Below are 13,798 nucleotides of genomic sequence, written 5' to 3' on the forward strand. Positions count from 1 at the left end.
CTAATATGCCTGTTTTTTGTGGGTTTTTTTTGTTTGCGATTTTACAAATCATATTATTTCTTCTTTCTTCTCTACCTGCCTCCTGCTGAAGGATGAGATACTGCTTGGTCTATTGAATAATAGGCTTCTGGGTAATGAGTAAAAACTTTAAGAATCAGCACAGACTTCACTTCCTACATTTGGTGACCTGAACGTCCTCCTTGTTTAGGATTACATTTTTTATTTTTTCGTTTTATTTCTGGTTCTGTTGGTTTTTATTCTTTCCTTAAAGGATGGATGTACCTGATGCCTAAAGGCAACTTCAAGACTGTACCTTCTGCACTTCTAGAAACTTGCTTCAGTGCTCATGGTGGCCTTACAAACTGTGAAACTAGACTACTAGATAGTAGTCTAACCTCCTGTGAGGCATGGGAGCTCACTTGAGCTTAGTTGTTCTTAAGAGGAGAGTTTGCAGCAGAGAGATGGATCTCGTGCTCAGCAATTGCAATTTGGTTTTTTAGTTTCAGGCCCTTTGCAATTAAATGCAAATGTCCTAAGTAACGGGCAGAAACAACGTGTTCTACTTAATAAATGTAACCAGAACTAGTTAATGGGAAACAGCATTATAAAACGGCTTGTTATACAAAATTCTTTTTCTTCTGGGGAGGTGCACTTGCTTCAACTTGACGTGATGTACTGGACTGAACATTTCTCCCTATGAGGATAGCATTAAGAGTGTAAGACTGAGAAACCTACATAACAACAAATGCTTATCATTCATGTGTTGGTTGTCAGTGCAGTGCCATAGAGGATGTATCGTAAATAATGAAGAATCCAAAAGCAGTATTTTCGTGTCCTTGTATTGCACAGTTTCTGTTTTATGAAATGCGAGAGAATGCAGAGAATGAATAGGTAGCTGAGGCCGCCTACTGCCAACAGCGGGTACTGCAGCTTTCGGGCGCACAGCTGCATTTTTTTTAATGTATCTGCAAAGAATTTGCGAAGTTATGCAAAAGTATGAAAGAGGATTTGATTTGCAATCGTTATTGGTAATGTAAGTGGTACAAACAAAATGACAGAAAAACTGAAAGCCTGCAATGTAGATTTTTACCATGGTTATATGTTTGCCTAAAAATTACTGTGGTCCACACTACATAGCTAACAGCTTCTAGTGCTGTTATGTGTGGTGTAAATTGAGGATAGAAGGGAGGGGGAAGAAAAAGTGCTAGTGAGGAAGGCGTGAGGTGATTGTGGGGTTTTGTTTTGTTTTTGTGATCATTAGCAGCATGGCTTTCATTGAATTGCTAAGGCTTTGAGAATCACTTCCAAATGCTACGATCTGAGTAACAGTAGTGTGGATATATGTTAGGATAGATTTCTCTTGTGATTAAAATTTAATTGAAAAGTCTGTGTTCACAGCTAGTGAGAAGTAGTACAGAGTTCCTTCTGGGAAAGGGTAAAGACCAGAGAATAACTCCATGCAAGCTAACTGAGGGATCTTAATAGTCTATTTTTAACGTAGGTCTTCTCAGTCTTTTTGTGTTGCAGTAGCCTGTGAGCATTTCTTGAGCTTGAGGCTTTTGTCAAAATGCAGCTATTTGCTCTAATGACCAAATTCTGGCTTTTTGATAGCAGTGAATTGCTGATAATGGAACTTAAATTCATTTTGGTCTTAGGTAAACTAAGTTAGGTTCCCACTCCCTCCACTCTGTAATGTACCCCTTCGTTTTGCTGTTGTTTATGTTCTTCTCTTTTGTTTTCAGTTCCTCGAAGATTTTATGTATTGCGTATGAAGTTTTGCAAGGTTTGCAATATATGAACAAACATGGAATGGTCCACCGAGCACTCTCCCCTCGCAATATTCTTTTGGATCGAAAGGTACAGCTACATGAATGAGCCTGTGTTTTGTTTGTTCTTCCTCCTGACAAGTAGCATGCTTTGTTATATTTGGAGACTCAACTGTGGCAGCCTTTCTGATTAGGGTGAGTGGGGCAATTGTATATGTGGGGAAAGTGTAGGGGTTGTTACTAGTTTTCCCCTTTTTTGTAGATCTCAAGCGTAGTTCAGATTTCTGTTCCCACCTTTTTTTAATCACAAACCATGTGTTTTATCCTTCTTAAAGTAGAGATGGAAGTCTCCTTGATTGTCAGCATTATAATTACAGGGTCTTACTAATTTTTTATTAGGTATGTATTTTTTTCCAAGCTAGTTTGCAGTTCTGTTAGTTCCCTATGTGTCATGTTGATCTGAAATGTGACTTTCAAATATCAGCATATTTCTTTGTCATGTTAAATTATTAAAATTGCAATCTGTCAATTCTATTCTGTCACAGACTGCTGGGTTGGCAGTGTGGAAGAAAGGTTCCCCTCATAAAAGATGAGCAAACCAGTAGCTACTGTTTTATTCAGGGCCATCACTGTATCTGAACTGATGGCTAAAATGCTTAGCCTATATGAACAGCCCTTCTCTCCTTCCCCTTCTTACTTGCTTTAAACACAATAGCTAGTTCTTTCCTTGGAAGGCAGAAAGAAGAGAAAGGAGGTGAGGAACACTTATTGATACGGTCTTGTATAAATTTCTTGTAAACAAGTGAAAATCATAATAATGCACTAACAAGCAAAATACTTACAGTTTGAAGGTAGTCCTAAAATCAGTTGAAGAACAAAAGGGGTCATGAGGCCATAGAATTCTAAGCTTTTTCCCTGCCAGATTGCTTGCTGGTGTAGCCTTTACTGTTGCACCATCTGCAGGCTGGCTGAACACAGTTCAAAATACAGCAGAAACATTAAATTCTGTGCCATTTTTTATATTTTGATTTTGGTGTTGCATTTCTGCCTTTGCAGAATAAAATCCAACACCTGCAAAGCATGTTTGGTTGAGGTAGGTATGGAGTATTAAAGAGAGCAAGGTAATGAATTGATGGTCAAGACTGGTGAAGGAGCCAGACTAGCTAAATAGAAGTGAGAGAACAGTGGGGCTGCTTAAGGAGTTCTGAGATTCAAATGGGATTGCAAAGAGATTTGAAACAGGAATTATGTTCATTAGAATATTTAAGCTTTTTAAATTTACTCTGAATATATTGTAACTTTCAAAGTTCTGACTTGCTTATGTGCTCCGAGTCATTACTTCATGCTCATAGAAAGTAAAAGCATTGGAAATAAGCACCTTACTAACTTGCAGTGGAGATCTGCTTAGGATAGGAAACAAAAACAGAAAGAGCTGACTTCTTATGAGTGTCTGTCTCAACAGCTAATGCAGTTTGCATGAAAGTGATTCTTTAATAAAACTTAAATACATGTTTTTATTATGTTTGATACTGATGCTCTTGATTTTTGTTGTTGTTTTTTGTCTTGAATTATTATTCTCCTTTCCAGGGACACGTTAAGTTGGCTAAATTTGGACTTTACCATATGACTGCTCAAGGTGTTGATGTTGATTTTCCTATAGGGTAAGAATGTAGCTGCTTAGCATAAACATATTAGGGATGTATTCATTTAGGTACACAAAAATAGTAGTGATGCTTCCCTTTGAATCTTGTTTTCAGATTTTATTTTTTAATGTATTCTCATGAATAGTTGAAGGGATAAATGATAATGATATTTTAGATTAATTTAGCAGTAGGCAGAATGTGTAACGCTTAGTTTTTGGGTTGTTTCTTTTTTTTTTTTTTTTTTACTAAGTCAATAATTATTTGATGGGAATGATGATAATGGAGGGGAACAATGGATCTAGGATATTTATTTATTGCACTAGTACGTTTATTGTACTATTTACATTTATTTAATGTACTAGTGCTAAAATTCAAAATAGGTTTACTTTGAGATATGTAGATATATATACTACATTGAGAATTGATGATACTTCCTCTTATAAAAGACCTAGTAATTAAAATTTGATCTTTCACATGGTAGACGCTTGTGCAGTTAGAAGTGAAAGTGCTTCAATGCTTGTTTTGGCTAAATAGAACAATTTGCATTTTGGTATAAATGCTGATTTCTCATAATGCAAAACAATTTTGATTAGCATATCTGAATGGTAGCTTTTTGGGCAAACAGATCATTGCTTAATGTTACTGCATTTTTCTAGGTACCCGTCTTATCTGGCACCTGAGGTAATTGCGCAGGGCATAGTCAAACCACGTGATCATACTCAGTGTGAGAAGCCTCTGCCTTCTGGCCCTAAATCGGATCTCTGGTCTCTTGGCATAATACTATTTGAGCTGTGTGTGGTATGTAAGAGGGTATTTTTCTTTGTTGTGACTCTTGGGGAATGGTTACGTTAGCATGATTGCACTTTGCCTGTCGTTGGACTCCAAAAATCACACTACATTAACCTCTCTACCTGATCAGCATTGGTGGTGGTGGTTGAAGTTACTGCATGCATGTTGGCTTGGTATGAGTACAGGTGTTACTGTGCAGGGCAGCTGCCTGTTAAGCCATGATGATGAAATGCAATGAAAAGCCAATGAAGTTTCTTTACTATGAGAGCAGTACATCTACCTTATTACCAGAGTCTAAAGAGCTTCAGTAGGGAATAAAAGGCTTATTTTGAAAATGGTTTTTTGGCTTTAGAAGATGGGATAAATTATGCCCACATCATCTGTACTACTTCTAAATGTGAAATTACAGTTTTTCATTCAAAGACAACATTATACGCAGGAACAAGATCTAGCAAATGCGTTAGTACTGATGTGTAGTCTCATTACACAACTAAATCCTCTAACAATTGCACGATCAAGAGCACATTGTATGTAGTGAGTACATCAGGATGTGGGAATTGGACTTGTGCATATTCTGTGCTTCTGTAAATTCTCAGAAAGTTCATAGATCATTTGTTGTTACTCCTTTAAAACGTACATTTTCTTAAAGTCTGATCAGGACATTTTGGAAGCATTTTAAAACAAAGTATAGATTATTCTTCTTAAGTACAGTGCAATACAAGCTGTGACTCTTGAACGTGTAATGATCATGAATGTCACCTTTGATGATGATCATGTTGGAAAAAATAGTTTTTGAATTGAGTTGCAGAATTCATAGTACATTTGTAGGTTTTCTAAGGCAACTTGGGACTTTGACTTTGTCTTGCACATTTCTTGTTTGGTTTCCCTCTGTTCCAGGTAAGAGACATTATAAATCACGTGTTTTTCTTTGTGGTGGTGTGAAACAGAGTCTGGTATATTTGATGTTTTGTGTTCTTATAAATAGTTTCTCCAAATCTTCCAAAATTAATTTTGGAAGCTTATTTCACTGTCTTTGTAGAGAGGTGGACGCTGTCTGTGTATGCTATCTAAATATTTTGATGTAGTAGTATTGATATATTTATTTGATTGGGTCATATTATTCATTTAGGGGAGAAAATTGTTCCAGACTCTGGAGATAGCAGAAAGGTTAAAATTTGTAATTACACTAGGTAAGTAGACAAACCAATTTTTTTATTTTTCAGTTTTGGGGCAGTGCTGTAACTGGAGCTATGCAGACTAATCAGCTTGTGGTGCTCAGACCTAAGGCACTTTACCTTTTGTCTGCTTTCATCTCTGGAGTTGAGAATACATTTGAAGAATAGTTACTTGCCTAGGGAAGGGACAGAGGTGGGTGCCAGTTGTAATAACTGCAGAAGAGCCGTGTGTATCTTTGAGTATGGGTAAGATATGGAAAAGTGTGCTCAGGTAATTTTGTCAGGTAATTGTTGTTCTATGTTGTAGGCATCTCTGAAATGACTTAGGAATTTTGTAACACTAAAAAATGTTGCTGCAGTAGCAAGCAGGGAAAACCAGGACTCAAGCAGGAAGATAGAAAACTAAAAAAGAGCTGAGAAGCATATTACTAAGATATAGAGTTTAGTTTTTTTACTTCATCTACACTGGAAAAGCATTAAGCCAAAATTTCAAGTCTGTAGTGATGTTAATGAATCTAGAATTGGGACTATTCTGTGGCATTTTAAATTGGATTCGGATGTGGATGTTATGTATAAGCCAGGAGGAAGGAATGTTCAATATTTGAAGCTTTATGCGTGAGTTATTGAATTTATTCAGAACAAAGAGCAATACCATTAAAGTTAGTTACTGCCAGTACAAATGTCTTTTTCTTTGAGCAGTGAGTACTTTGGTGTTGAAATTCTCACTGTTTTGCTGTGCAATTTATTAGCAAGGCTTTATGAAGGGGTTGAATTTCCTTCGAGTTGAAAGCAAGTCATTATGAACCTTCATCACTGAAAAATGTTTATATCCTGACCTGAGTATTATTATCTCAGTAATATGTTGAAAATAAGTTGTAAAATACTGCTTCTGGTTGCAAATAAAAAATACTAGAAATAGCAAATAAAAATAAGTACTTTGAGTTTCTCTGTGCAGGTATTTTTAATTTTTTTTTTTTTTTAAGTAAGCACAAGGACTGAACTTTTTTGGCACTCTGAATTACTAAGCCTGCCAAGAAGACTTTCGCTGTTAAATCAGATTCACTACCTAGCTTTCTTAAGCTTCTGTTTTATTTCTGCACAGAGGAGAATGTGATTTTCATTTGATTTCGAGAGTTCACCTTCAGTTGATGTAGCAGTGTCGATTTAAAAAAAAAAAAAAAAAAAAAAAAAAAAAAAGCCAACAACAACAAAAAAACAAAATGTTCTGTTTTAAGGTGGGGTTTTATCTGATAATCCTGCTTAATTGTTGTATGGGAAGTGCTGAATCATGGCCTGAACCTCTGATGGATCACCTGAGGTGAGCCATGAGTCAGCCATGGGAGCACAGCTGAAGGCAATTCACCTGTGCTGCAGGAAGGGGTGGAGCCTGGCTGCACCCCTCCTAGACCTATTGAAGAGCTGGCTACCAGTGGGGAAGGATCTCTTCTGGAGATCTGCTCTGCTGGTGTTTTGTGAGTAAGCCCAGGATAGGGGTAAGCTTTCTATTTATTCTCTTTTGTTATCATAGTCTGCTTCTTTGATTATACAATTGCTGTCACTGTTTTCATGTTCTTTAACTTTTTTTTACTGCTATGTTTATTTTTCAAAGGCTATGTAGATGATATTGTGACTGTATTAGCTGAAGAACACGGTTGCCTAGATATTATTAAGGTTTGTGATACTAGTTTACTCTTCCATGCTATTTTACCCAAAACTCATTATTATTGTTGGATTTCATGTGATATGAAATATATAATATGTACGTATATCTCTCTCTATTTCATGTATGCAAAAAATATACTATGTAAGAAATTTTTGTTTATACTTGCTCATACGTAAATAAGCTTTTCTTTCCAACATGAAATAAATAATCTGTTTTTATAGTGATTTATATAAATATATTAAAATATTATTATCAGTAGAAAGAGTAAAGTATAAATAGGAAAGTAAAATATAATTGCAATATTGCAATACATATACATACAGACACATGTATTTTACGAAACCAAACTGGTTTATTCACTTGAATGCAGTTGCAATAGACTGCAATACATATGTAAGATCCTTTCAAGCACCCAGTGCCAGTAATGCTCATTTTCTCTTAAACTTATCATCAGTTGAAGTTTTAATACTTGCTGATTATTCACAAAGTTGTTAATTTTCTTTAAAATGCTGCAGGTTAATTTTCTTTCTATACAGCTCAGGTCCTCCCCATCCATAGTTAATCACTGAATTTTGGTGTCTGTTTTGAAACACTATGCAAAAGGGATTGACTGTTATCAGAAGGGAGTTCCCAAGAATTGCCTTATTTCAAGCTGGATACAGGATGTCTGGATTAAAAAATAAAAATAAGTGTCTGGATACGTTGCTAATTCTCCAGACTTTTTCCCCTGTAGCCAATATAGGGGGCGGAATTAGTTCCCCACACCATTTTGGTCCTACACAGCTAACCATGTGTGGGCATGAAGCTTTATTGCTTTTGAAGACCAGCCTGTATATGGAAAGCTAAGTGTGAGTTAAGCAGCTTGCTGAATTAGGGCAGAAATGAATGGACCTCCTCCACATTTTTTCTTATGTTCCAGGATCTTTCTGAAAATGTCATAACTCTGCTGAAAAAATGCCTTACGTTCCAACCTTCTATGAGGTAAGTATTCAATCTGAATGCTTAATGAACTCCATTAGAGTAAGAAGACCAGTTGCTGAATGCTTTTTGAAATACCAATGGCTTCTATTATCCGTAATAGATAGCTAGTTGGTTTTAGCACTTTGCAGTATTTGAAAGAAGTGGTTTTGAAAGAAAAAAAAAAAAAAAAAAATCAAATGCACAAATCTTTGAGATTGTTGCAGAGTACTTTTGTGGGAAAGCTCTTCAGTCACATTCAGTTTTAGATTTCTCAGCTTTAATGCTTCCATTTCTGGATGTTCATGAGACTTGCGACTTCCTTCAAATCTCTTCTTCCAAAGTACTTTTTCGTTATGACAATCCACCACAGTTTTCATCTGAAAGCTGTAGTAGGCTTCCGTTCTTCAATCGAAGCTTTGCACTTTTTTCCATATTTGCTTAGAGAAATAAAGAAAATAATATTCATTTCACATGAAATATCAAGTTAGGGCCTAAACAGACTGCAGCACGTTACAAGTTACGAATGGAACAAAATTACCAGGTTTCTTTGCTTAAAAAAAAATTCTGAAGTTTGACATAACTTATTAGTATTTGTTACTGGGACTGTTTGTTACTGAAAGCAAGCTCTTCTTGTAAGTGCTTTACTCTTAATGTTGTATTATCTTCTCTTAAGGCCAACTCCAGAGGAATTGATGCGTGACTGTTTGTTCAGTGAAGTATCTTTGGCATACCCTCCCTTTCACAAACCTGCTGGACTGTTCTCGTCCTCTCCAAGGTGTGCTGACTTAACACTGCCTGAAGACATAAGTCAGTTATGCAAAGGTAAAAGCAGATAGTGGGATAAATGCCACTGGATGTGGAAGGAATATATAATATCCTTGCATTTTCTTTGAATGCATTATAAACTATTATGTGATTTAATATTCCATTCTTGTAGTAGATTGTTTAATGGGCGAAGATAGAGGCAAACATATTTAGAAGGGGTGTGTTCAAATCAAGGATGGTATCTGGATTTTTATGCTTTTGTCTCAAGGAAAGAACAGTTATTGTTAGTATTTGAGTTTATGTTGAGATACCTGTATCATCATCTGCCTTTGTAATTTGGATGTGTACCAGGTACTGATTTCCCCCCCTCCGTGATGTATTGTCAATTAGAAGCTGAATTCTGTTGAGTAGTAGGAAGAGATTATTTTTGAAAGTACTGGCAAACTAAATTCTTATGGAAGAGGTTGTATGCTAGTATAGAACATATTCAGAATTTTTTGAGTTTAAAACTAGAGTATGCTGAAAGTTTTAACTCCTCATTTTGAACTCTGAGATAGATACATATTTAGCAAATCTGGTTGTAAAGTTTTTGGGGACTGAAACTTTGTATCTTCTTAGAAAGTACTTGGTCCACGAAGGAAAGACATTGTAACTACTCTGTATGAGTCATCAGTTTCCTTGTGATCTTAGTACTGTTGTGAACAAAATAATGTGGGCTTTCTTTTTGAGGGGGAAAAAAACCTCAAACATGCAGAAAGCAGAAGTCCATCCTTCATCTTATTTATCAGATTATTTCTGTTTTTGGGCATAAAGGAAACTGCAAACTGTTCTGTTTTGTTTTTTTTTCTGATGCTTTCTGCAAAACTTCCTGCAAAGAAAGGATCACCTTTGCCTCTAACTTCGCATTATGGTCTAGAACCTCTCCAGTGTAGTAACTTCTCTTCAGCAAGATTTGTTCAGAGCAATAAGAAGAAATACAAGCTGCCTAAAAAGCTGTAATTTATATTTTATGGTTTTTTTTCCTTGTAGATGAAGATAATGATTACTTAGCAGAAAGATCAATTGAAGAGGTTTATTATCTCTGGTGTCTGGCTGGAGGAGACTTAGAGAAAGAACTTGTCAACAAGGAAATCATTCGATCAAAGCCACCTATCTGCACACTTCCCAAGTAAGAAAATAGAAGCATTTAAGGGAAGGAGGATGTATGGAGAAGTGATTGTGAAAGAATGTTTTGATTTGGTTTTTGGTTTTGACACCTGTGTACATTTTTAAAAACATTTAAAACAACATTCTTAAACAGCAGGAAATCACTTTACATCTCTTCTTAATCAATTTAAGGCATTATTTGAACACTTCGTGTTTGTTACTTATGTGCTTTTCACATTGCTTTCTGAAATCCAAAAAAAAAAAGGTTAAGTGATGAACAATGAACAGGAAGATCCTAAATTTAGCATCTTTTCCATCACTGTTGAACTTTGATTTAAAATAAAGTCTCACTATGCTTGAGCACTGTGTACCAATAGTAATTCATTCTGTAGCAAATTCTCACACTTGGAGTTCCATTTCACAGAGCATCAGTGCTGAATGGTCATTCATTTCTTCAGCAGATCAGCTGGTTTATGTTTGTGTGTTTTTCTTTTAAATGCACAGTTTTAAAAATTGTAGTGCTGTTACAAAATTACTACTTTTATCTTCCTGCTGCACATGTTGCAATTTGATGCAACACTTTTAAATATTTTGATACCTTAATCCTCCAGTCTGATTTTTAACAAACAGAATTGTGCGTTCATAAAGATAAATCTGCTGGGTCTGGGATTTAAAATCACATAAAAATAGCCAGAGTGCAGTATCTGGGGGTAGAAAAAATTAAGAGCTTGATCTTCAGTGATCACATGATAGCAAATGTAGTGTGACATTTTGAGGTGCTGCCTGTTCTGTCCACTTAGGTGAAAGCTTGGGTTTCTGATTTCTGTGGGGATAACAGTTTTAGTTATGTAAGTATTAAGAAGATGAAATGTCCATTTAAAAATGTAATCTTACTCTATCTTTTAAGTCATCCTGAGCATGTTAGCATAACTTGAAGAGATGAATTTGCTGTCTGCTTTAAAATAACACCAAGCAGGCAACCTGTATATACTCCTTCTTGGTTGCATTTGTTAGTCCCCTTAAGGTCTGGGATTTTTTTTTTTTTATTTGTGGGAAGTGGCTTTTAAATGACAGTGCTATTTTATTTTTTGGGTCTCACATGAAGTGGCAGTCATAGTCTCTGCCAGTTCAAGAAATAAAAGGAGTATTAATCCCGTATCTCATTAGTCTTCCTTTGTGTGCAAACTAGAGTTATGGAAAACCTGAAATGTGCAGTTTTAGACAGAAGCTGTTTAAATAATTTAAGGTGATTGTACATTCCAATGAGAGCAGGTTTCATGCCTTGCAGAATCAATGTGTTATACTTCTAAGAGCTAGTGTTCTGTTTTAAAGAAGAAACTGATTGATGTTAGATGTTTATTTATTTTTCCTAACTCAAATCTTATGTTATAAAACGACCTGATTTTTTTTTTTTCCTTTCGTTTTGAAGCTTTGTGTTGGAAGATGGTGAAAGCTTTGGGCAAGGACGAGATAGAAGTTCCCTTCTAGATGACACAACTGTGACTTTGTCTCTGTGCCAGCTCCGAAATGTAAGTGAAATTCCGTGTGCAGGTGCATAAGTCCTTGCTGTGGAAACATTTGTTTAAAGGGAATATGGAACAGCAGCTCCTACTTCTGCTCCTACAAAGGGACAGTGTTACTGATTCTCAGAAAACTCCCTGGCGTTTAAGGTCAATTCTGATTTACGCTATCAAATTGCATTTCCCATAAAAGCTTACTAAACTTGATTAATGTTCCCATCCTCCATCCCCATATTTTTACTACCTGCTTTTTTTCTGGTGAAGCTGCAATACTTTGGCAGTACCTGATGTTCTGCATGATTGCTGAACTGCCTGGCACAGTGAGTTGTTTTATTCCTGTAGGTGGCTCACGGTATTCAGAAGAAAGAACAGCTCAATTCAGTTGCAGCTCCTTAATATCTGTATCCTTGGAGCTGAATGCCAAACTTTCAGTAGTTTACTGCTAAGCTTTGGAATATATAGCTATTAATTTGTTTTACATTATGCGATGCCTGTTTTAAAGGTAGCATACACCACAGCTTCTAATTCTGTTCCTATAGAAGGGCAGCTTTTACAGCTTTCTTTTAAACTTTTTAATCTGTAGTTTTTTATACTGGTGCCTTCGTGTATAAATGCAGCAGCAAATAAATGCGTACTGAGTTTTTATTTTGGGGAGGATACAAGTGAGAACCTTGCGATGTTAGATGAAATAAATTTTTGAAGTTAAGCACTTCTTCAAACAGCTTTCGTGGAGCAGAGCATGATGCTTGAAATCAAAAGAGGATCAGGTCTGAATGAACAGAGAACGAACTGTTCTGTCACTCCCAGGAGGAGCAGCCTGTGTGCTGTATGCCTTTAAGTTAGAAATAGAACTGCAAAGCAGAATACTGCAGAGAGGATAATATTAAACATTAATCACAATGCAGCAAAGATATCTGAAAATTTCAGACAAGAGTCCAGGTACGCTTGTCTGTCACCTTCTCAGAGAGCGTCTGTAATTCTGCGCAGCTTTCAGATGCTGATACAAGAAGAAACTCAAATTTGAATAACTCTTGAGCTGATTAAAAAAAGTAAAAACCAAGTTCCATAGTTGCTTTGCAGCTACTTAGATAGGAAGTCCATATGGAAAAACGAGGGAAAGAAGGAAGCAATGGTAATACTGTTGATCAATTAATTCATGGCCCATAAAAGCTTTTTCTGTGTGTGCAGAAAACAGGCTTTGTGCAGGAGACAAGAGAGTTCTCTTAAGATAGAATACATTCCATGATGTCTTAAGAAAATAAGATAGTCTGTACTAGGAACGTTTCCTAGTCTTAAAGGTTGTATATTTCCTTATTGATTGAGAACTGAGCTAATGCTTAGACAGGTGTCAGGGTGAACCATTAAACTTAGAAGTGAATTGCAAATTAATAGTTTTCAGATTCCACTACATTTTTCACATGGTTTCTGAGCAGCATTCTGATAATGAATTGTCTTTATTGTCCATTTCAGAGACTGAAGGATGTTGGTGGGGAAGCATTTTATCCATTACTTGAAGATGAGTAAGTGTGTGTAAATTTGTTCCCATCTAAGTGACCAAATGTTGCAGTGTTAGTTTTGAGTAGCACAATGCACAGCAAGACAGCTGTCTTCCAAGAGCAAACCTTACATGTCCTTGTTTGGCCCTTAAAATCAGTGAGAGCTGATAGGTGCTCTGTACTGGTGAACTTAGGGCCCTGAATCTAAAATTACATTTTTAACCTCTTTCGACATGCTGTGAATCAGCTGTTTGTGCTGAATATTTAAAATGATCCATTTATACTTCTAACTCAAAAATGCATTGCTGAATATTTATTTTGCACTTTGAATTGTATATTTTGCTCTTTACTACTACAATCCTAATTCTTTTCCCAGCCAGTCAACTTTACCTCATTCAAATAGTAGCAGTGAGCTGTCTGCAGCTGCCAATCTACCTCTGATCATCCGGGAGAGGGACACAGAGTATCAGCTAAACAGAATTGTTCTGTTTGACAGACTCTTGAAGGTATGAAATCTCTCTGTTGGTTAATTGGATTTGGTTTGCTAATTAGAGGGTGTTTGAAGGACAAAGTAGTTGAAAAAGAAGCAGAGATGAAAGCAACAGCAGTGGAGAGGGGAGAGAAAACTCTTACAAAAGTCTAAGAGATTAAAAATGTGAGAGCTGCTGCTAAGAACTGTTTACTCAAGAAACTAATTCTGTATCCTTTACTCATTACTAATCTATTATAGGTATAAATATACCAGCATCATCTTTGCACTTCCAAGCAGTAAGGTTCTTGAAAACAGTACGGCTATTTACTTTAATGACACCATGATAGAAACATGGGTTTTACTTTAAGGGAGTTAAAATACCAAACCCTAATTTACATGTATG

The 13,798-nt window shown here is 36.1% G+C and overlaps 1 protein-coding gene across 4 annotated transcripts in view; it reads left to right on the plus strand.

Annotated features, from left to right (window-relative positions):
- The window catches only part of TBCK (TBC1 domain containing kinase), an 88,490-nt gene that overhangs the window by 23,461 nt on the left and 51,231 nt on the right, over positions 1-13,798 (plus strand). For all 4 annotated transcript variants that reach the window (XM_048941113.1, XM_048941112.1, XM_048941111.1 and 1 more), the window contains exons 4-14: positions 1,743-1,857; positions 3,354-3,427; positions 4,066-4,207; positions 5,328-5,388; positions 6,983-7,044; positions 7,956-8,017; positions 8,670-8,818; positions 9,791-9,929; positions 11,337-11,436; positions 12,898-12,947; positions 13,300-13,429. In XM_048941113.1, the coding sequence (XP_048797070.1) occupies positions 1,743-1,857; positions 3,354-3,427; positions 4,066-4,207; positions 5,328-5,388; positions 6,983-7,044; positions 7,956-8,017; positions 8,670-8,818; positions 9,791-9,929; positions 11,337-11,436; positions 12,898-12,947; positions 13,300-13,429 (1,084 nt within the window). The remainder of the gene's footprint in view (positions 1-1,742; positions 1,858-3,353; positions 3,428-4,065; positions 4,208-5,327; positions 5,389-6,982; positions 7,045-7,955; positions 8,018-8,669; positions 8,819-9,790; positions 9,930-11,336; positions 11,437-12,897; positions 12,948-13,299; positions 13,430-13,798) is intronic.

This window comes from Lagopus muta, chromosome 4 (genome assembly GCF_023343835.1).
Source record: "Lagopus muta isolate bLagMut1 chromosome 4, bLagMut1 primary, whole genome shotgun sequence".
Lineage (NCBI taxonomy): Eukaryota > Metazoa > Chordata > Aves > Galliformes > Phasianidae > Lagopus > Lagopus muta.